This window comes from Sinohyriopsis cumingii, chromosome 15, assembly GCF_028554795.1.
Source record: "Sinohyriopsis cumingii isolate HCF-2022 chromosome 15, ASM2855479v2, whole genome shotgun sequence".
Classification (NCBI taxonomy): domain Eukaryota; kingdom Metazoa; phylum Mollusca; class Bivalvia; order Unionida; family Unionidae; genus Sinohyriopsis; species Sinohyriopsis cumingii.
The window spans coordinates 86,588,795-86,614,444 of record NC_142975.1 but is presented as its reverse complement, the minus strand read 5'-3'; the positions used below and the strand labels follow the sequence as shown (position 1 = coordinate 86,614,444).

The following is a 25,650-nucleotide window of genomic DNA, read 5'->3' as shown; positions in this document are numbered from 1 at the left end:
AGAGAATACTATTTATGCATTGAAGTCATACTAACAGAGAACTAGTTTTCTCATTTTAAAATTGTTGAAAGGCAGATGTCTAAAAACAGATTTTTATGTAAACATCTCTATAAGCAGTTACTGTTGGTTGTAAGAATAAATTTGATGAATACAATTATACATGTGACAAATGTAGTAACTGACACAAAATCCATCTGCAGGTTTGTTATCGACTGCAGTGGACTATTATTTCATCACATCATGTAAATGAAACAAATATAAATTTTTCTTTCAAAACAAAATAAATGCTGAAAAAATTATTCACTTCTGCAACTGACAGTGGCCTAACAAATAGACGTACTTAATTCTTTTACATTCTATTGTCTACATCTGAATGATTTGAATGCAATATCATCAGATAGAGCAATATTATCACAGCCATTAGTTTGGGTCTTCTCGCGATACAAGAGTAGTGTACCAATTTTCGGTTATATATTGTAATGAAACAGCCAAAAAATGCCAGTGTGCTACCAAGTTAGCTCTGATTTTTATTGCCAAGTGAGGCAGAAATAAACAACAGTAGGAACACACTGAGATGGAGTTTAAAAACACTTGGGAGCTATTGTGTCCAGTAGTGATATTGGTTATCGGGTATTCTTTGGAGTGGAGCTGTACATTTGAGAGGCCTGAAAGTCATTATTACCAAAAATTAACATAAATATTTCTCATTGATTATAAATTATGGAGCAAGAGTTGTGAAGTTTTCAATGATAATTAATAATTGCAGCTTGCCAAAAATATTTGAAATTAAGTTTCTCAGCAACAATCTTAACATATCTTAACTTCTACATTGTCAAACATTTGAGGGGAACAAACAGAGATCAAGCTTTTTATGTTCATTAGCTTACCTCAGAAACTAGCTCTGTTAAAACGAAACAAAATGAACTGACGAGGGGAAAAAAAAGATTTCTTCCAGGTCAAAAGTTCAGATGTTGGATGAAGGTCTTGATTATTAGATTCTAAAGTCACATACATTTCACATTGCTGTCGTAAGAGTGGGTTAAATTAAGAAGTGAATCTATCTATCTATCTATCTCTATCTCTCTCTCTCTCTTGTCCATTTCTTTTTCAACTTGATTGTTGAGAGAGAGAGAAGCAGAGCAAAATGAACTTTATAATGTGATAGAAATATTGTGATTTTTATTTTTTTTAAAATGATAGGCAAGGAAGGAAGATGTTGGAGTCGACACTCGAACCCTTCCCCCATAAAATGACTTGTTGTTCCCTTTCAAGCTAGTACAGGTCTTACTCTTGATGATACAATGTATCACCCAGTATAAGAAAAGGCTCTGCACATGACAGACTCATTGATAAACTTAGCTACTATATAGTTTAAGGTCGATTTAGTGTAGCTTTAAAGTTGTTACTGAATGGGATGGCCATGTTAAAGCACTTATATATCAACACGCGATAGTGTCAGAGCACTTTCATATCAACACATGGTATATTCCTGCAGAAAAATCTCAAATTTTGAAAACTCTGCGTATTGCTATCTATTCCTCCACACAAAACCCTAACAAACTTTATTCTAATTTGGACCATCCCATACATATATACAGTAATCAGCGCCAACTGAGAATGGGACAGCTGCAAGACTAGTACTTAACAGCCACCATATTGTTTACATCAATGTCCATGGCTGACAACAGATTTTCCTGGGCAAATAAGTCAGTTTGAATATTTGTTTCACTGTTATAATGTTTCAGTGATGCAGAGCCCTGATCTTCGAGACAATTACATATGTTATCTCCCAGTTATTATTAGCATACAATTAATGATTGGCCTAGATTGGACACCCATAGACGTCACTGTCCTGTGCCATAAAAATATGGTATCCGCACACAGAGCTAGGTGATGTTTGACCATAAATATATGGCTTCTGCACTACCAGGGTTTGTTCATTTGTCAGAATGAAGTAATTACAATCACCTTGTGCCAAAAAATCATCTTCAGAAAATCAGCAAACCAGCATATATCTGCTCCTGTTAAATATATAGATAAAGAAATAGACAAAGAAATGCTGAGATGAAAGCCTATAGGGATTGATCAAACCAAGGGACCAAAATAAGTTATCATGAAATGCAAATTAAATTTTGCATAACTTAAATGTAACATTTGAAATAAGATGTATCAATCATTTGATTATAACAGCATCATTGCCAGGCATGGGTTGTAAAACATCATTTTAGAATTCTGACTGCATCACGCTGAAGCATTAAACATATGTTATTATTCAAAATAAAAAAATTACATGAAGTCATTGAGAAGATTTGGTTTTTACCAACCTTATTACAAATGTATTATTATCATATTTTATACAGTTGTTAAGTGTTAGTATGAGATTTTCATTATTTCACTTGTCGATGTTACCACAAGATTACAGTACATATTAGATCAGATGGTATTTATGAAATTATATAGTACTGTCAGTGTTCCCACAAGCTCACAGTAATATTAGATCAGAGGGGATACATGAAAATATCTCATACTGTCAGTGTTCCCACGAGATCATAGTACATGGTAGATCAGAGGGGATACATGAAAATATCTAGTACTGTAAGTGTTTCCACAAGATTAATAGATTGCAGATAGATGGTCTATTGAGTTGGATAGGATACATAAAAATCTATTGTCAGGATTGTTTTGCTTGAAATTTTCCTTGATCAAGAACACCTTCAACTTTTTGTAGTTGGAGCATACTGTTGGTTATTATGAATCCGATTACATGTAGTTTGCACTTAGTTACTTAACTTATACAGTTCCGGTGAAACTCAAAGTATTTATGCTATCTTTACTATTCTCTACAACTCTTTCCTCAACAACTTTTGTGAAATTTTTGTATTGTTTATTTTTTACCAATGCCTTAATTTAGGAGACAAAATACACAGTAAAATATCCTCTTATCTACCAGCATATTTATATTCTTTTCGCTGTAGTAATGGTAATGTGCTTTTTCATAAGTTGATTTATGATAATTTGTCAAAATATGTCCCATGTTAAGATCTTTAAAAAATGTTTGTGTATGCTTTCATCAAGAATCAACTTGACAAGTTTTGAATCTTTGCAAAAGCTACATAGTAAAGGAAATAGTTGTGCAAAAATTAAAATTTGTACATTTAACAAATGCAGCAAATTATTGATATAAATGGAATGCAAATAAGTGTATTGATTTTAGTCTTTGTTGTCAGGACTGTTTTCATCTTAATTTTGTTTTATTATTTTCCTCTTTTTTTGCAGTCTGACACAATTTTGTTAAAGATTTTAGACGGATTTTCTTCAAAACAACAGCTGTCAAATTTATGCACATTCTTCTTAACTAGGCGACCGAATCCATTTCCTGTGCAAAATGTGCACCTAAATGTCAACTTCTCTTCTTCTTTTTACAGGAATAAAGGTCAAGCCAGCAGTTCTGCAATGGTAATGTTTACATACCTGTGATAAGGTGGAATATATTTTGTTATGATGTCCAATCTATTTTGAGGTCAAAAGGTCACAGTTACTGTGACTGAAAGAAATATTCTTTCTGCGCAATGACTTGAATGATCACCATGGTTACCACAATTTCTGGATGATTTTCAATTGGGTAAAGGAGAACCAAATCAATTTCAGGTCATGAAAGTCAAAGGCCGGGGTCACTTTGAAAGAAGAAAATAGATTCCATACAATAATTTACACCCTTCCTCATCTACAGTTACCAAACTTTGTAGATGGCTTGCACTTTTAGTAAGAAAAAAAATCTGAATTTTGGGGTCATCAGTTCAGTGGTAAGCATCTAAAGGTTTACAAATTACTGCCACATACCTGGACCAAACTCTGTGAATGGCTTGCACTTGAATAAGGAAGAAGTATGTTGATTTTTGCAAACTTCAGTTGAATATATAGAGGACTATTAACCCATTACCTCATATAAATACTTTTGGACACCTCTGCCACATTCTCATGAAAGTGCTATTGGGTGGCCTCATCTAATCCAAATAAAAGCAGGTATTTGAAATTTCAGGAGCCATGCCACAATAATGTTGTGTCCAAATTCATGTTATAATAGAGCGTGCTATTGCAGGGTCACACTGTATTATGCTATGATGTTGTCCAACTGTTCTGTCATTTTTAAGGTCAAAGGTCACAGTTACTGAATTATTATACAATTGCTATTGGGTACCTCCATCCAATTCACATACATGCATGTTTGGATGTCTGTGCACCATCCACATGGAAAAGTGTTTTGATGGCTTTAGTAAACATCAGCCATTTTGAGCTGGTTTTCATAGAGCCACCATTGGGGAAAATACCATTACAAACTTCTGTCACTGAAGTAAATGATGTCACATGACCCGGTTGGTATTTATGGTATAGTAATAAACAGCTGTAAAGGTAATGGATGCCTCCTTCAGCGCTTTGGATGATTAGAATGATGGCTATAAAGGCAAATGGAGGAATCCTTCAGTGCTTTCATGTGTTTGGATGATCAGAATGATGGCTTGAAATAAGTCAGATAATAGGCTCCACTATCAATGGAAACAACACTAATTTTTACATAGTTTATCCAATTCTGATGATTTAGCGATACATGCATTGACAACGAACCAGAAGATTTAGAGGTAGAGAAATAGTTTGTCACTCAGTTTCACTGACTTGATGGTGAATGCTATAATCTCTAAAAGTTTTAAGATGTATCAATAAACCTTTTATGAAAAATAATATAGAATCATATAGAGCAGGATTTACTCTTGAACCTCTCCTTAGATACCAAATATGTACAAAAAAGAAAAATTTATGTTGAACTTAACATATCTACACTACCAATCCAGTGGCCTAAGTGGTTAGAACATCCCCTCGGATGTGGGAGGTTGCAGGTTGAAACCCCAGCCAATTAATATCAAAGACTTATAAAACAGTACTAGCAGCTGCCTCACTTTTATAGGCACTCAACATTAAGAGGTTAGTGTTAGGACCGGTCAGCCTTGTGTCAGGATAATGTGTGTGACTGGGTGGAACATGATGCTGCATGTTTGTGGCATGATGTCCTAGTGCTAGACATCACAATAAACTGCCACAATGCAGACATTGTAGTGATATGACTGAAAAATTATTAAAGTTACGTTAAGAAATCCAAAACACATATCTACACTGCTATCTATTCTATATATAGGTAGACCTATTTGCATAGTCATTTAGGTAACACATGTTCTATTTATAGCTCTCTTTGAGACATGTATATGGACAGCCTACACGATGAGAGATGTTATCAGGTAAACGGTTAAGCATAGAGTACTGCCATATAATGTGCTGTGTCCAGTACCCTTATCTTCTTTTAAATCCATTTTGAATCTGTCAAAAATAATACAATCTGGTTTATGTTGCAATTGTCAGCTTTTTAATTCATTTTGCAAGTGCATTAGCATATGTCACAAATTACTTTAAATTACCACTAATGTTAATCAAGTATTATCAAACTTTAAATAGGGACACAGTTGAGCCTAAGTTCATAAATATCCAATTTCATTTGCAGAACTTCTACAATGATTTCGATGTACCAGTACCTGCACGTAAGGTGGACACATTCAACAGTCGAGGAAATCCTTTTCAAGACCCAGAAGTAAAGAAGTTTGTGCCAGTAGACAAGAAACTGTCAGACCCTCAGATGCCCATGAAAACAAAGAAAAACAATCAGAACTTGCCATTTAGGTCCCCATTTCAGTCCAAGATGGAGTATATATCACCCCATGGTATCAAACCAAAAAGGTAGAAGACAGCTCAACATTTTTCATTATTTCTTTTCCTAATCCCTTTTTCAAATCTTCTGCATTGAATAGATTGCTTACAAATCATTGAAGTACCAGGAAATATAGTCAATTCTTATTCTGTATTCAGTGAATACAGTAATAGCTGTCTGTTCCTTCAGTTGGAAAGGTCATAAAAGATGACCAAAGAAAATCTTAGGTTTCAAAAACAAATGTTTTTTGTCTTTTTTGTTTTCAATTCTTGCCCATATGTTTTATTTTGCATATATTCAAGAAAAAGTTGCAATTTTACTTGTTGTCTTGCTGGAGTATAACAGTAATAATAATAATAATAATACAGTGTGACAACGCTATAACAGTGTAGTTGGGGCCCATAGAACCCAACCATGTTATAACCAACCAAGTCAGCTGAAGAAAATGATGCATTTACCTAAAATAGGTGGTGTGGGGGGAGGGTAGTAAAGCAGGCACAAAAATGCATGCTTTTTGGTTAAATGAAGACAAACTAGTATGAAAAAAAATCTTGTATATTGATAACTTACATTTATATAGTACAATCCATAATCCATTACCGTATTTACCGTATATGTTGGGACACCATAAATTAATTTTAAAAGTAATTTTTTTGTGCACTGTATGTTCTGGGACACATCATTTTTTTCGAGTTTTAAGTTGTAGAACACTTTTTAAATCATTCGAAAATTACATGTCAGAAATTGCACTCCAGCTGAAATTTTATTTAAAAAAGTATAAAACTGTGCACTTGAGATGAAACTCGTTAATCCACTGCAGCAGCATCTCATCAACACAAACTTTCTCCTGCACATGTACGATCTAATCTTTTGGTACATGAATATTTTTTTTAGCTTTCTCATACTGTGAAAAAGTGTTAGAGGCAACACACCACCTGAAGCGGAAACTGCAAGGACAAAAGTCAGTTTTTTTCAAATCTGCAATAGTCTTGGAAATTCTCACACTTTTGACACCCATCTTATCGTCAGTCCATCCAGGAATGCGATCAAAGTACACTAGAGTTTCATCCATGTTAATGATCATATTGTCAGCGAAATGATCTGTTTCTCTTCTGGCCTTCATGAATTCATCACGTGATTTTATTTTCTCCAAATCTTCTGGATGATGCTGGGTCATCGATGTTCGCGCACGAAGCACTATATTGTGTAACTTTAAAAACTGTTCCATTGTTTCACTTTATTTTCAAAAGTTTTGTGAATAGTGGTGAAAAAGAACCAAAGTTAGCTTCCATATCTCGGCCGTCTTTGTATATTCAAATCTAAAAAAATAAAATCGGCACACTTAAAAGAATCCATAGTCGGCTTCCAAACTCAATTTGCTTTGCAATAAAATAACCTTTGTATTGATATCCTTTAAAAAAAAAACGGCTTCCAAGTCCAAAGTCAGCTTCCAATGTTGGCTTGCTTTGTAATAAAAATAACTTTTGTCTTTGATGTCATGTCAGTAAGTTCAAAGAAGTTTACTGCTGACTGCCAGTTGTGTTTATTTACCATCAGGAATTCTATGTGTTTTGCATCTGTAGTAATAATTAATACAAAGGTGCACTGATGTCTGCAGGTAAATAGTAATGATACTTTTGTAACCCGCGCCGGTGAAAAGATTGTCACTTGCACTCAAGTGAATGTGTTTTCAAATAATGATTTTTATTTGTGAGATACTGTCATACAGTAGACCTGGATATAAATTAATCTTGGCTATTTTGCACCGAACACTGTGCCATGCATGAATGGCAGTTGTCTTCAATATATCGGTTGATTATTTCCCTCTGGTTTGCGAAATTGTTTGCTTCTCTTCTGGCTTTCACGAATTCATCACATGAATTTATTTTCTCCAAATATTGCTGGGTCATAGACATCTGTGCACAAAGCACTGTATTGTGTCACTTTAAAATTTGTTCCATTGTTTCAATTTATTTTCAAAATTCCCATGAATACAGTTGAAAATGAACCCAAGTTTACTTCCATATCTCGGCCGTCTTTGTATATTCAAAAAAAAAGATTGGCTTACTTCACAGAATCCAAAGTCAGCTTCCGATGTCAGCTTGCTTTGCAATAAAATAACCTTTGTATTGATAGCCATTACAAAAAAAGTAACCAAAGTCGGCTTCTGAGATCGGCTTGCTTTGTAATAAAAATAATCTTTTGTGTTTGATGTCCTTTTGGTAGGTTCAAAGAAGGAGTTAACTGCTTGCTGCCAGTCGTGTTTATTCACCACCAGGGCTTCCATGTGCTTGGCATATGTGGTTACAATTAATACAAAGGAGCATTGATGTTTGCGGGTAAATAGTAAGGATAATTTTGTAACCCAAGCTGGTGAAAAGATTGTCACTTGCACTCAAGTGAATGTGTTTTCAAATGACGATTGTTATTTGCAACATACAGTAGACCTGGATATAATTCAGTCTTGATTATTTTCCACCCAACACCGTGTCGTGCGTGTATGGTGTCTTCAAGATATCGGTTGACTATTTCCCTCTTGTTTGCGATTTTGTTGGCTCCAGTTTTCAGTCAGATGACATGTTCAAACCTTTGAGCACATCCACACACAATTGTTTCTCAGTGTTCATGTCAGTGAACAACGTGGTGTGTTCTATTTAGGTAAATAGAATACATACAACTTCACAATCCTGTTAATGCTTTCACATTGCTATTTAGGTAAATAGAATACATAAAACTTCACAATCCTCTTAATGCTTTCACATTGCTATTTAGGTAAATAGAATATATAAAACTTCACAATTCTCTTAATGCTTTCACAAGGTTACAGTACATAATAGATCTACAATATATTTATGTGCGTATAGTTTATAAACAGTTGATTTACATGCTCATAATATTAGGTGCAGATTTTACTTTCTTCCTCATTTTTACCAAATCACGTAATTCCAGATCATGATTTACATTGCCGTTTTACTTACTCTGATCCATGTCCTCAAGAGTTGCCATTTTTCAGTGATATAAGCAATGCTTACCATTTTTCAGTGATATAAGCAATCCTTACCATTTTTCAGTGATAAAAGCAATCCTACAAAGTCCTGTAATCTATATGAAAAGACATGTAATTATATAAGGCACATAACTAGCATGTATTCATATAATTGTTTTCTTTATTAAAGAATGATAATAATTTAGGTTAAAATTCTGAATATAGAATAACTAGATTATCCATCCATTTTGGTTTTGTATTTTGGCTTAGCACAAAATCATAATTTTCCAATTATTCCACTTTTGATTTTGGCAAGCTAGTTGTTTCGACGTCAACTTCTTTGTTTAAATTTGCTACATTGTATTTGTTTTCTGACAGCAATCCAGGCCATTTAATTGTTTGATCCCTGAAGCTGGCTTGGGTTAAGAGGGAATTTTTTATGGCAGTGCCAGTATACGGGGTTTATTCTACAACAGTACTCCATACAAATTTAAAACAATATATCAGGTTTGCAGTAATGAAAAAGCACATCACGCTGCTAAAATGGCCCCATCCCTAGAACCATCTGATTTTAAAATGCCATATACTGATTTTAAACTAAGTATCAAAGAGTCTTTACATCAGAAGTGGCAGGCATCATGGAATGATGCAGTAAATAACAAACTTCATGCAATCAAGCCAACCCTAGCAGAATGGACTCCTTCCTACAGAACCATCCATAGGGAGGAGGTAGTCATTGCAAGAATTCAAATTGGTCATACAAATATAACCCACATATTAAAAGGTGAAGACCCACCAGAGTACATTTCTTGCAGGGAACCATTCACTGTTAAGCACTTTATGACAGAGTGTTTCGACCTGCAACCTTTCGCGATCAGTACTACAATGTGCATGACATGAAGGAACTTTTTGATTCAATAAATGTGACTTGTATCATAGAATTCCTGAAAGAAGTAAACATTTATTCTAAACTAACTTTTATGCCATCACCTTGAGCAGTCTTATATAATGTATATACCATCCCTTATTTTCAATACCTTTTCATCTGTCTTCATTAACATACAACATTTACATTCCCCGTTGATTGAGAAGCTTTATTTATTACCGTTACCATCTTCTTATTTTACCTTCAACTCTTTGGTTTTATATTGCTGGTTGGTACAAAACCTTTTACCACTTTTAAATGAACCTACATATAATCTTTTTTATGGTGCTAAATAGCCTAACAGTGCTGATGCACCATACAGATATAATCAATCAATCAATCAGACTTGTGGTTGTTGCCCAAGTTGCAATGTAAATTTTTTGATGGCCACATCATGCATGTAATGACCAAAAAATTATTTTCAGCTTGATTTGATGAGAAAAGTGACTCACTTTATACAAATACACAATTTATAATTGAATTTATTTTTTATTAATTTCATAAGAAATCTAATTCAGAAAAATGCATGTACTTTTTAATAAATGCTGGTACACAAAAGTTTATCAAGAGCAAGATTCTGAACTGAAAATTCCATGGTACAGCTCATATCAGGTTGACTGTATATTCAAGCATGTGCAACTGCTCCGGTGGCCTATTGGTTAAAGCATCCGCCTCAGAAGCAGGAGGTCGTGGGTTCAAACCCCAGCTGAGTCATACGAAAGACTTACAAAAATGGTACTAACAGCTGCCTCACTAGGCACTCAGCATTAAGAGGTTAGTGTTAGGACTGGTTTGCCTGGTGTCAGGATATAGTGACTGGGTGGGATGTCATGCTAAATGTCTGTGGCAAGATGCCCCAGTCCTAGACATCACTATAAACTGCCACACTACAGACATCATAGCATATGACTGAAAAATTGTTAAAGCTATGTTAAAAATCCTAATGCCACACATATGCAATCATGTAAATGTTTTCACCCATTATTTGAGTACATGATAAAACTTTTATTAGGAAATGTTAGTATCCAGCAAAAATAAGATAGTGAACTTTGGTTTGTTAAATTCATTGGTGGCAAAACTGTAAAAATAAGTAAGCTCTTTTTTGTGCATGCTTCTAGCAACCATTTTCCTTGTCCCATTAAAATCATGTGTGCCCCAAATTTAGAAGGTGGGGGATGCTGTGTCCTCTGCCTTTGTGATCTTGTGTGCAACCTTGCCTCCCACATCCTAGATATGTCATTGATAAATGTCAGAAAGCTATTAGATATAGTAACATGCATGAAAAGCACAGTTTGCTGGGCATTCAGTTGCACAGGTCATTAGCAAGTCGACTATACCTTGATTGTGCAGGGATAAGCCCATAAATCTTAGCTGTAGACCTGTAGATGCTTGGTCAGAGACACAATCAGGGACTTAGACTTTGGACCTTAGACTTTGTCTGGATGCATTTAGAACTTCACCTTCAGAAAGTCATCACAGCTGTGCTGACTGGGATTCAGACCTGAAATAATTTTGCAAGTCTCCATATTTAGGCAAAAGAAATTGTCTATGCAGTCTACTACTAAACTATCCTCTAATCCATCTAATCCCAGGCATTGTGCAGACTTTAGACTCAAACACCAAAACTTGTAAACTCAGAAATCAAATGTCATTTTACCATTTGGCTTATGAGTTCATCCTCACCTAGAAGCAGCAAAATTGAGTGTAAGAAATATTGCAAAATTCTATATTCCAGAATTAGCATTGTGGTTATTGTAACCTCATAAATTAATATTTGACCTTTGCGAATTCAAAATGTCCTCAGCAAATCCTCTTATTTTTCAGACTAATTTCATTGAATTCAGAACCTCCCATTATAGCCATCCAGATGGCTTAAAAGATGGAGATAAAATTGAAGCTGCCATTGCTTCACCACATGAGCCACTTACTGCATGAAGCCTGACTCTATTTTTACATCAGAAATTACAGTCATGCTAATACTTGGAACTACAGAATAAAACCAGATTTTGTCATTTTTTTTAAATTCACTTTTCCCCACAGAAGGCTTGGCAGAATCTTAAATCTGACAAAAAGGAATGCCTAAGAATGACATAAATTTCTTGGTTGCATACAGTCTGTGAATGCCTAAGACATGACAATCTTGTTTGCCTACAGTCTGGGAATGCCTAAGACGTGACAGAAATGACTTTGGTTGCATACAGTCTTGGAATGCCTAAGACATGACAGAAATGTCTTGGTTGCCTACAGTCTGGGAATGCCTAAGACGTGACAGAAATGACTTTGATTGCATTCAGTTTTGGAATGCCTAAGACATGACAGAAATGCCTTGGTTGCCTACAGTCTGGGAATGCCTAAGACATGACAGAAATGACTTCAGTCGCATACAGTCATGGAATGCCTAAGACATGACAGAAATGTCTTGGTTGCATACAGTCTGGGAATGCCTAAAACATGACAGAAATGTCTTGGTTGCATACAGTCTGGGAATGCCTAAGATATGACAGAAATGTCTTGGCTGCATAAGTCTGGGGAAGTATTCTAAGATATGACAGAAATGTCTTGGTTGCATACAGTCTGGGGATACTTAAAACGTGACAGAAATGTCTTTATTGCATACAGTCTGGAGATGCCTAAGACATGACAGAAATGTCTTGATTGCATACAGTCTGGGGTTGCCTAAAATATGACAGAAATGTCTTGGTTGCATACAGTCTGGGGATGTGTAAGATACGACAGAAATGTCTTGTTTGCTTAAGTCTGGGGAAGTATTCTAAGATATGACAAATGTCTTGGTTGCATACAGTCTGGGGATGCCTAAAACATGACAGAAATGTCTTGATTGCACACAGTCTGGGGATGCCTAAAACATGACAGAAATGTCTTGATTGCACACAGTCTGGGGATTCCTAAGACATGACAGAAATGTCTTGATTTCATACAGTCTGGGGAAGTATTCTAAGATATGACAGAAATGTCTTGGTTGCATACAGTCTGGGGATGTCTAAGACATGACAGAAATGTTTTGATTGCATACAGTCTGGGGATGCCTAAGACATGACCAAAATGTCTTTATTGCATACAGTCTGGGGATGCCTAAGACATGACAGAAATGTCTTGATTGCATACAGTCTGGGGAAGTATTCTGTAATGAATGCTACATAGTTACATTGATATGCTACATAGGTTCATTATATTAAGGGGAATGAAAGGGTAGATAAATAACTCAGAGCTACCCTGCAGTCACCTATTCTGAATGGAAGATTCAAAATAGCAACATTGAATATTGTCTAAATCTGCATGTTTATCATTCTTGGCAACATATTTTGAATGAAAACACCAGAACAGGACATCACCATTCAGACACACGTGACTTGTGCATACTTCATGAAGGGTTAATCTTGACCAAAGTGCAGTCAAATATGGATGAAGATACATACACAAGAGACACATTTAAATATATGAAATGAACAGTAGTAGAGAAGTTTCAATAAAAAACACCCTACTGACCCAGCCCTTGTAAAAATTCCTGCATGAGAAACTGATTGTACCACCCCTTGATGTCAAGCCAAAAAAGTAGATAAAAGCCAACATTTTATATTCTTTATCTTCATTCAGTTTGTGGTGAAGTGCTATTAAATCCTACACTTATGTTGTAATTTAATTGATTAAATATAGTTTAAGTAATACACTGTGCATCTTTCTCTGGCCCCTTGTTGGGTGCCTCTTGGTCTACAGTACTGTGGTTGCTCTGCCAGACATTACGTCATTGCAGCCAGTATATGTTAATAAGCTAGTAACTAAATTTAGATATGTTGCTATTTTAACAGCATGTGCCTCACTGTACTGCTGTCCCTATGCTACATTGTCCTTTCAGCTGTATCATCTATTAGTGGACATGTGAATTCCTAACTGGCTTTCTAATATGTATATCTAACATATCTGCGTGTATGCAAATCAGGCTTATCATGCAGTTCCAAACCTATTTCATGCATTTTCAATCATTGTCATCCATATATATCCTTACATTTGCCTTAAATTGGGGACCTTCATTACAGTCACACTTTTCCATGGTGACAGTGCTCCCTTCACTTTGTCTGGGCCATTGCCAAGTTTCATGCATTCACAACTTTGCTTTTGACCCCCAATTTGTGTCAGTACTTAAATGTACTCAACTGTTATGCCCATATACTTCATACCCGCTTTCTACGGTGCATGTATGGCGTATCGGCTGATGTTTGTTATCATGGCATCCTCCAGATCAGACTTGTAGAGTTTTGTTATCAGTGTCCCTATATACCTCATATCAGCCCCTTGCAGCTCCACATACAGGTGTCGGACACTCTTCAATCCTACAAACTCCCCAAGTCTCTCTTCCTGAGATATTCCTATAAAACAAAATTCATAGCTGGGCTGGTTCAGTGTGCTGTGACAGAATTTGCCCCCATTATGCCAAAGATTATTTTATGTGTACAATAAAGTGTCTATTGAACTTATGTATTGTGTGTTATTTAAACTCATGTATAACCATCCTGCCCAAACATGCTGATCATTATGTATAATCAATAAATCATTGCATTGAGAATTTGGTCCCTCAAGACAGGTGATCTTATAGCAGTGGACTTTCATAACAGGTTTTATAGCATCACTAATTTCTCTACTTTTAATCATATATACAATTGTAAAGTGTCAGTATCAGATTTTTAGTATTTCACTTGTCAGTGTTCCTACAAGATTACAGTACATTGTAAATCATATGGGATACTTGAAAATATCTAGTACTGTCAGTGTTCCTGCAAGATTACAGTACATTGTAAATCAGATGGGATACTTGAAAATATATCTAGTACTCTCTGTTCCCACAAGATTACAGTACACAGTAGATCAGATGGAATACATGAAAATATCTAGTACTGTCAGTGTTCCCACAAGATTACAGTACATTGTACATCGGATGGGATACATGAAGTACTGTCAGTGTTCCCACAAGATTACAGTACATTGTACATCAGATGGGATACATGAAGTACTATCAGTGTTCCCACAAGATTACAGTATATTGTACATCAGACGGGATACATTAAGTACTATCAGTGTTCCCACAAGATACATGAAAGCATATATTACTGTCAGTGTTCCCACATAATTACAGTACATTGTACATCAGACAGGATACATGAAGTACTGTCAGTGTTCCCACATAATTACAGTACATTGTACATCAGACGGGATACATGAAGTACTATCAGTGTTCTCACAAGATTTCCCACAAGAATACAGTACATTGTACATCAGACGGGATACATGAAGTACTATCAGTGTTCCCACAAGATTACAGTACATTGTACATCAGACGGGATACATGAAGTACTGTCAGTGTTCCCACAAGATTACAGTACATTGTACATCAGACAGGATACATGAAGTACTATCAGTGTTCCCACAAGATTACAGTACATTGTACATCAGACGGGATACATGAAGTACTGTCAGTGTTCCCACAAGATTACAGTACATTGTACATCAGACGGGATACATGAAGTACTGTCAGTGTTCCCACAAGATTACAGTACATTGTACATCAGACGGGATACATTAAGTACTATCAGTGTTCCCACAAGATACATGAAAGCATATATTACTGTCAGTGTTCCCATGTAATTACAGTACAGGGTAGGTAAGATGGGACAGATGAAGTACCATCATTGTTCCCACAAGATTACAGTGCATAATAGATCAGATGGGATGCATGAAAACATATATTACTGCAAGTGTTCCCACAAGATTACAATACATTGTAGATTAGAGGGGATACATGAAAATATCTCATATTGTCAGTGTTCCCATGACAGCGCAGTACGTGGTAGGTAAGAGGGAATACATGAAAATATCTAGTACTGTATTAGTGTTCCCACAAGACTACACTATATTGTAGATAGTCTATTGAGTTAGATAGGATACATCAAAATCTATTTGACAAGATTGTTTTGCTTGAAATTTTCCTTGATCAAGAACACCTTCAACTTCTGTGACTGGAGGAAACTGTTGGTTATTATGTATGGTATCTTTAGAATCAGATTATATGTATTTTGCAGTTAGTTACTTAATTTGCACAGTTCCAGTGAAACTTAAATTATTCTTGCTATTTTTACTATTCTGCTCTTCTCTTTCCTCTACACCTTTTGTGAAATTCTTTGTAACGTTTTGTTTTTACCAATGCCTGATATCACTCATCATCTAGGAGAACAAATACACATCAAAACATTTTCCTGTCTCCCAGTCTATCTATATTCTTTTCACTGTAGTAGTAATAATTTTGTGGTTTTTGAGAACTTGTTTGCTAATTTATGATAATTTGTCAAATTAAGATATTAATAAAAACGTTTTGTGTACATTTGCATATAATAAGCAAATTAACAAGCTTTGAATGTTTGCTAAAGCAACGTTGTCAAAGAAATGTACAAAAGTTAAAAATAGTAAATGATCAAAATTATTGATAGAAATGGAATACATGCAAGTGTATTTTTCTTGGCCCTTGTTGTCAAGACTGTTTTCCTCTTGATTCTGTTTTCCTACATGCCTCTTATTTGTGATCTTGTACAGTTTATTAAAAATTTTAGACTGATTTTCTTCTCAACAAATGGCAGCTCACCAATTTATGCACATTCTTCATGTCTAGGGTGACTAAACCTATTTTGTTTGCAAAATGTGTACACAAATGTCAACTTCTCTTTTTACAGGGAGAAAGATGAAGCTCCATCCACCAGCAGATCTACAATGGTAATGTTTATATGCCTGTCATAAGGTGGAATGCTCACTGTGATCCTCCCCATAACAGAATGGTTGGGGTCCATAGACCTTGTTATATACTGAATCATGGTATAACCAACCAAGTCAGTTAGCTGAAGAAAATTGCGTCCCAAAACTGGCTTACCATCTTAAATCAATGCATATGAAATGATAAATTAACACTCATGAGCTGACATCTTTAAACAAAATAAAATAACATCAAAATTCTCAAAAGGCCCAGCCTTCCGATATTTGAATTTCCAATGTTTAATTTAAACTTAAAGAAATTGGTGAAATTTAAAAATTTCAGGAGCCATGCCACAATCATGTCATACTTGAATTCATACATGAAGAACAAGAAGAACAATTTATTTTGGTGTACAAGAAGATTTCATCTATTTTAAATTTCATTGGCCACACCACAATGATCTCAGATTCATACACAATCTCTTTTTCAAAATGATGAATAATCTTTTACACATTATTTTTCGTACTTTAAATAAGGAAACAAATGTATTTATTCATGCACAAGAAAAATACATGTATATGACATTTTAGGAGCCCTGCCACTATCATTATGTTATATCTAAATTCATGTTATAGCAGGGTCATACTGTGTTGTGTTATGATGTTGTCCAACTGTCCATTAATTTTTAAGGTCAAAATGTCACAGTTACAATTCTCATGCAAGTGCTATTGGGTGCCTCCATCCAATTCACATACAAGCATGTTTGGATGTCTGTGCACCACCATCTACATGGAAGAGTATTTCAATGGCTACAGTAAACATCAGCCATTTTGAGCTGGTTTTCTTAGGGCCACCATTGCAGAAAATACTATTGCAAACTTATGTCTTTGAAGTAAATGACCATTACATCACATGGTTGATATTTAAGATAATGTAATAATCTGTTATAAAGGGAAATAGAGGTCTCCTTTGGTGCTTTCATTTGTTTGGATTATTAGAATGATGGCTATAAAGGCAAATGGAGGCCTCCTTCAACACTTTCATGTGTTTGGATTATTAGAATGATGGCTGTAAAGGCAAATGGAGGCCTACTTCAACACTTTCATGTGTTTGGATTATTAGAATGATGGCTGTAAAGGCAAATGGAGGCCTACTTCAGTGCTTTCATGTGTTTGGATTATTAGAATGATGGCTGTAAATGCTTGAGCAAGTCAAATATGGTCTCCAATATCAATGTAAACAACACTGGTTTTTGATAATTGATCCAGTTGGGATGATTTAGTGATGCAGACATAAACCAAAAAGCTGGTACATTTATAGGTTGAGAAAGGTGGTACATTTTTAGGCTGAGAAAGCGGGTACATTTATAGGTTGAGAAAGCTGGTTCATTTTTAGGTTGAGAAAGGTGGCACATTTATAGGTTGAGAAAGGTGGTACATTTATAGGTTGAGAAAGCTGGTACATTTATAGGTTGAGAAAGCTGGTTCATTTTTAGGTTGAGAAAGCTGGTACATTTATAGGTTGAGAAAGGTCACCTTAACAGTTCATCACACAGCTTCACTAACTTGATGATGAATGATTTTTCTCAAGATTAATAAAACATCAACAAATATTCTTTAGACATTATGATACTCTTAAACCTATCTGTAGATAACAAATGTGTACAAAAAAGGTAAAATGGTTCAAATTTATGTTGAACTTAACATATTTACACTGCTATCAACTCTATAGGCAGACCTATTTGCATTTATCATTTAGGTAACACATGTTCTGCTTAAAGCATCCTATACAATAACATGTGTTGTGAGGTAAATGCTGAAGCAAAGAACACTAATTTTCTTTCTAATCCATTTTGAATCTGTCAAAAAATACAGTCTGGTTTATGTAGAATTTTCAGCTTTTTAATTCAGTTTGCAAGTGCAACAACATATTTCACAAATACTTTAAACTACCACTTCTGTTATACAAGTACTGTCAAAATTTAAATAGGGACAAAGTTGAGTCAAGTTCATAAATGTCCAATTTCATTTGCAGAGCTTCAACAGTGATTTGCCTATGCCACCAACTCCACGCAACGTTCAGTTTGACACGTTTGCCAGTCCAAGAAAACCTTTTAAAGGCGCTGAAAGACAAATGCTTGTGCCAGTACAGGAACCGACAGACCCACTCCCTCTTCAGTCCGAGATACAGTATATATCACCCCATGATATTAAACCTAAAAAGTAGAAGACAGCCCAGCATTTTTCTTTATTTTATTTCTTCAATCTTTTGTTTTCAGATGATTTGAAGTACATGTATCAGCAAATATAGACCATTCATATTTTGTATTCAGCACATATGGTAATAACTGTCTAGTTCAACAGGTTTTAAAAGACAACCAAAGAAAATCTTAGTCTTCTAAAAATAATGCTGTTTGTGTAGTTTTTACCCATATGTTTTAATTTCTATACATTGAAGAAATTGTTGCAAATTTACTTGTTGTCTTGCTGGAGGTATCATTTCACATTTATTTGGAAGAGTTTATCTAAGCAAAGGTTTTAACTTATGTTGCCTTTACATTTTAGAATGTTAAATTTAGTCAACCATTTAACTGAACTAGTCTGTAAAGAACACTCCTACTGCCCAAAATCCTGGTCTTTCATGATAGGTCATAACACTGTATTATCAGTAAATCTGTACATTGAAAATCTAGTGTCTTAAGACAAGTGGTCTCAATAGCAGGTTGTACTATATCATTTCTTTCCTTCCAATCACATTATATTCAGTTGTAGTGTGTAAATATCACTTTTATTTTACTTATCACAGTTAGCCTTAGATTACAATAAAAGGTAGATTAAAAACATATATATATATATATATATATATATATATATATATATAATACATCAAAATCTACTATCCTGTCAATGCTTTCACAAGGTACATAGTAAATGAGCAATATCTGCATAGTTTATAAACACTATTTAGGTACACAGGATACTCTATTTAGGTACACAGGATACTCTATTTTGGTACTCGGGATACTCAGGAAACTATTTAGGTACACAGGATACTCTATTTAGGTACTCAGGATATTCAGTATACTATATTTAGGTACACAGGATACTCTAATTCGAGTACCTAGGATACTCTATTTTGGTACTCGGGGAAACTATTTAGGTACACAGGATACTCTATTTAGGTACTCCGGATACACAGTATACAGTAGTCCCCCTCTTGAACGGCCCCCCTGACCAGCGAAAGGCCACCTGGCTAACGCGACCAGCGGCCAGCATATTAGTGCAAAATCATAAAATTTACCCCTCACAAGCGGCCGCATTTTATTTGAATATGTATCCAGAACCAGTATTGTATTCATAACGTGTGTTACGTAATCTGATTTCTGTTTCCCGATGTCAGGTTTTCGTTACTGAAAGTAGTGTTGAGTAAAGTACATTTACCACTAAGGTTAATATTATATCATTTACGCCTCACGAGAAGCCAAATTTATTCCATAAAAACCGAGAAAGACTCAAATTTTAATCCATACAAAAGGGTACGTACATGTAATCTAATTAGCCTTACTGCTGTGTTATCATAAGATGTCCGGTTTAGTCACTCTGATAATTGTTAAGAATACAATTATTGAACAGTAGTAACAGCTGAGAAGTGGCAGTACCGATGTACAATACCCATGTCAGCAGGAAAATGGATTAATAGCCTTTATGGCTTCCCTTAGTAAATGTTCAGCTTGTTCACTTTGGTAATCAGTGGCTATTACTACTGACAATAATTGTCAAAATTACGAATCCTAGCGGCCGCGAGGTCAAATCTGCGTGATGTTAATGGTACATATCGAAGCCATTTTGGCTTCTCTCTCCTAGTTTCAAGAAATGTATAAAAACAATAGGGTACCAGACTGCGACTAACAAATCACGTGACAAGATCACTTCCTTTGAAAACACGGCAATTTGTTTAGATGCATACAAAATCGTTTTATCAGTATTGTAGTTGGCAACATGAATAACTTACTGCAAAAAGATCAACATGTCATCGAGGAAAATAAAAATTCTCAGTTTAGAGGAGAACGTGAAAGTAATTCAACTGACGAGCGGGGGGGGTGGTCGAGGATCCTTGCAGAAAACTAACGTCGGGAAGACTCAGATAAACAATATCGTGAAAGATAATGAAACAATTCTGCAGAAGTGGAAAGGTGAAATGGACAGAGAAAGGAAGATTGTTTGAGCCAGGAGACGTTTGTATCCTGATTTGAAAGACAAGAAAAAGCAAAAATTTTGTCAGTTGAACTGGGATATGACGACTTTACCACAAGTAACGGATGGTTGCACAGATTTCAAGTGTGACACAATATCAAGTGTTTTGTCATTAGCGGCGAATCAGCTGATGTTAATAATCAAGTTGTCGAAGATTGGAACAAAAGACTAAACAATATATGCAGGGGATATGACAGCAAGGATATTTTTAATGTGATGAGACTGGTTTGTTTTTTAGACTGTTACCAACAAAGTGACGTGATGTGAACTGTAACATAATTAAAAAGACAGTTTTAAAACTGTATCAATGGTTATTCATAGCTTTCTTTTGCAAATGATGACAAAGTTTGTTTTACATTTATTTCACATCATGCATGTGATTTTTTAATTAAAATATTAAATATTTCAAATTAAATGTACTTGTGACTTTTTTCATATGTATTTACTATTCGCATTTGTCATCCCCCTCTAGAAAGGCCACCCGCATTGTAAGGCCACTTCCCTGCTGCATTAGGGGTGGCCTTATAAGAGGGGGACTACTGTACTATATTTAGGTACACATGATACTCTATTTGAGTACCTAGGATACTCTATTTAGGTACTCAGGAAATTCTATTTAGGTACACAGGATACATCAAAAATCGATTAGATAAAGACTATTTCATGCACTTTACTATCTGACCAGTTTGTCACTAAATATGTATGACTTGCAATCTGTTGTACTAGTTTACAAAATAGTTTTTTTGTGGTTGTTTTCACTCATTCAGAGCTGTATATAATATATGGTTGGTTACTCAGTCAAATCAGTATGAAAGAGCAGAGTGCACTGCCAAATTAGCCCTGTCTCTTTAACTTTGCTTTTAAAATGCCATACACTTATTTTATATCTCCCATTCAAAAAATTCTTATTTAGTAAGTGGCAGGTATCATTGTACTGATGCTGATAATAACAACCTCCATGTGGGCAAACCCTCCTTAGGCAAATACCCACCCCCTCCTGCAGAACTATCTGTAAGGGAATCATTGCATGATTTAGAATTGGTCATACTTATATAACCCTGTCCTAAATACTAGAAGGTGAAGACTCGTCTTGAGTGTTTTTTGCAACAAACCCTTTACTGATAGTTTTGTTCTCCAGCGTATACACAGTTGTTAGTTCAACACATGAACACGCTTTTTGGTAGAATTATTGTATCTTTTATTTGACATTTCTTGAAGGAAGTTAACATTGATTGTAAAATATAGTTTGTGTGCAACCATTTTCCTTTGGGTATTTTTAAGAAATGTGTACTGTCAATCACCTGAAATATCTTATTATCAAATTATCCCTTATACATACCATTTACATTACCCATTGATCAGGAAGTTTCATACATTATCCTTGCCATCTTTTTGTTCTCGGCATGTTATCACTCTTTGATCTTGAACATCTTTTCATGCATAAATCATTTATCAGATAAACTTGTTAGTGGTGCAATGTAGCCTTACAGTGCTGGTGTACCATAAAATAGAAATCAATGTCAAAAAATGGCCTATATGAAGATCTTAATAAAAATAATGTGTACACTTTCATCTACAACTTATTTCACATGCCTTTTTTTTAAGGTACAAGAATTCCATATTTGTAAGGTTTTAAATACAAATAAGAAAATTTTGACTGTTTTTATTAAATGTATGACAGAGACAATGTTATGGATATTCTTTATCAGTAGGGTAACTAAATATTTTTGATGTACACAGATATTACCTTTTTTTTCACAGAAGCATTCAAGACAATGTTCCTACTGCAGCCACACCCAAGCTAATGGTAATTTTCTTTCTTTCAAATTCTTTTTGAATCAGATAATATAACTGGTTTGTGTAGTAATTTTCAGCTTATTTTCCAACTGCAGTATTTTACAAATTACTTTAAGTACTACCTCTGTTATAAATCATCTTTAGAATTCAGGAGAGACACTGTTAAATCTTTTCTTTTTCCACATTAAATTTTCTTTTGCAGAACTTGAAAAATGCACTGACACTACAAGACATGGCTGACTTCGAATAACCAAGGAGCTGAAAGAAAACAATCGTAACTTGCCAGCAGCTTGTTTACTCCTTCCTATCCAAGATACTGCAAACATCACCCCTGCATCTCAAGCCAAAGATGTAGAAGATAACCCAACATTTTGTATTATTTCATTTCTGAACTTTCTTTTCAAAATCTACATTGAATTTATAATTAAATATCCCCGCAGACTGTTCAGTAATTCTCATTTTAATTCAATTATAATGGACAGATAGCTGATAATTAAGCATCCTGAAATAACCTGAAGTATTCAGAAAAATATCCAGTTCTTATTTTGCATTGAGTATGTGCAAAAATAATTGCATATTCCTGCAGTATTAATAATACAGTATAAGCTTGAATAAAAAAAATACCCACTTCTGTACTTTAATGATTTTGTACTTTGCTTTGTTTTCCCTTATGTTTTATCTTGTATTTGTTTTTAATTATAACAGTTTTACTTTATTTTTCTGGTTTATTGTTTCACATTCTCACAGAAGGGTGCATCATCTTAGCATTTTGCTGTGTTTGGCATTAACTCTGCATGTATGTAGCCAGGATTGTATCAAAATGCCATTTTACACTTTTCATGTATATCACTCCTCCTTTGACAGGTGGCCTTATCAAGATGTCATAACACTATATCGGTAAATCTGTGCATGGAGAATTTGGGTCTTGCAAGACCGATTTTACTGTATCACTCAATTTTCTGCTTCCCATCACAGTATATCCAATTTTAATCAATCAACATCACTGTTTTCTGTATTTTGTATACCCCGTTTGTTTTTACCTAAATATATATTTGCCAAAATAATATTTTAAAGCCTTTGATATTTTTTTTACAATATTTTAAGCTGAATTTTGTTTCCAAATATAGACCTGGAGTTTCTTTTTCAAGCGAAAATCTTTTTGTTTACCAGTAATGATGGGATTGTAATGTTACTTAGTTAACAATAAATATACATGTAATAATATAAATAATAGATGTAAATGTAATAATGTAAAAAGATAGTACATGTCGAGAAATAATTAATGTCATCATAAACTTGCCAATAATTATCTATAGTATAATTTTAACAACTTTTATGTCACTTGAACTGAAAGACAAATCTTATCACAGATTAACCATGTTGCTCATCTTTATGACTGCCATTTTGTGCAAGCCGCCAACTGATGATGTTTCTATCTAAAAGGGGTGAACTATGTGCAAGATAGTGAATAGGCAACAATGCCAAGAAAGATTTTTAAGTCTTGAATTAATAAATGTGTGACAGTCATGGGTTTTCCTAAAGACAACTAATGATAATATCTCGTTTGTAATTAGCAGCCACAGTTCCATCTTATCTCACTAGGCAATACATTAGACAGTCAGTATTAATTAGTACTGTCACATAAATCTTGAGAAAGAAAAAAACTTGTCTTTCTTAGCTGTACATGTATTATACACAGTGATAGTTACTGTATGACAAACAAGAAAAAAAAAACAATTTGAAAAAAGTAAAAGCCAAATGACAGCTAATATTGAAACAATACATCAAAGAGTCCTGATGAATTTTTAAATTCAATTAAACCTTGAAACAGCAACAAAATAATGATTTTATATATGGTGGATTAAGGACAGACAGTGACATGTGGCTAATTAACCATTTTGTTACTTTTGAGAGAAAAAGAAACAACTGACAGCTAATAGGTTCAGTACAGCAGAGTTGATTAGTGGGTAATTACTGACAATTACTTCACTTTTACAGTCACAATGAAAAACTCAAAATAAGCTTGTTCTGTTTTGTATTGGTTTATTCTTTCCTAATAATGAAAAGTAGTTAATTTTACTGTTTTGCTTTCTTCTGATAACTAGCAGATCATGTCTATGTTTTCATTCTGTGCACACCACCAAATAAAGTGTTTCCTTACGAATAAACAATTTTAATTAAAACAAAAGTATTATTTTGTCCATACTGTCACAAGGTTACAGTACATAGTAGTTAAACAGTCTGTTTAGATATACAGAGTACATGAAAATCTGCTATTGTGTTGAGATTATTGTATGCCCTTAACAAATAACAGGTAGGATTGAAATTTTCTTTGAGCAAGAACAATTTCAAATTCTGTAATGTGAACATGCTGTTTTTGAAGATCTAGATCACCTTTTGTATCACAGTCACAATGAAACTCTAAATATGTATGCTGTGTTATGTATTCTGTTTTATTCTTTCCTAATAAACTTTTGCAGATTACATCTTTTTACTGTTTTGCTTTCATCAGATAATTAGCTGATCATTAAGCAAGGAAAGAAATAAAAGCAGGTTTGTCTTTTTACCTCATTTTCTATATAGCAGAGTTGGGGAGTGGGAGATTACTGTCATGGCAGTTCTCTGCAAAGCACATGTCTGCTCTAATACATGTATCTATGGCAGTATTTTCAGATGAATGCATGCATTATATACATTAACAAGTTATGTCTAGTTACCCAACACCAAATTAGTATATTTGCCATCCATAAATAATAATACATTCACATGGTAGTTAAATGGTCTATTTAGACAGAGAAAATGAAAATTGGTTATTATGACCAGCTAATTGTATGCACATGACTAATAAGAGGTTGGATTTAAATGCAATCTTTATATTCTGTTGCTTAACATGCAAATCACCTTCACATTTTCAGTTTTAAAAAAATGAAAGTCTAAATATGTATGTCATGTTTAGTGTTCTGTTTTACTCTTTCCTAATAAACATTTGTAAAATTAAGCTTGTAACTGTTTTTTCGACTGATAAACTGATCATTTAGGAGAAAAATGAAAACAGAATCTTTTGCACTCCCTGCTGTAGAGAGAAATATAATGTTGCCTATGTCCAACCATTTAGTCACATTACATCGTTTTGCAGCCATGATGAATTTCCTGTCAATAACCACTGAAGGACTTCTTCAATTT

General features: G+C 34.5%; 1 protein-coding gene across 1 annotated transcript in view; it reads left to right on the top strand.

Moving 5' to 3' along the window:
* LOC149782249 (uncharacterized) overlaps window positions 1–24,951 on the top strand; it is a 665,894-nt gene extending 640,943 nt beyond the window's left edge. Inside the window, exons 209-214 of the mRNA XM_089935099.1 lie at window positions 3,426–3,456; window positions 5,549–5,781; window positions 16,401–16,440; window positions 18,452–18,606; window positions 22,432–22,477; window positions 22,670–24,951. Coding sequence (XP_089791225.1) covers window positions 3,426–3,456; window positions 5,549–5,781; window positions 16,401–16,440; window positions 18,452–18,606; window positions 22,432–22,477; window positions 22,670–22,717 — 553 coding nt within the window. The 3' untranslated portion in view covers window positions 22,718–24,951. The remainder of the gene's footprint in view (window positions 1–3,425; window positions 3,457–5,548; window positions 5,782–16,400; window positions 16,441–18,451; window positions 18,607–22,431; window positions 22,478–22,669) is intronic.
* The last annotated feature ends 699 nt before the right edge of the window (window positions 24,952–25,650 follow it).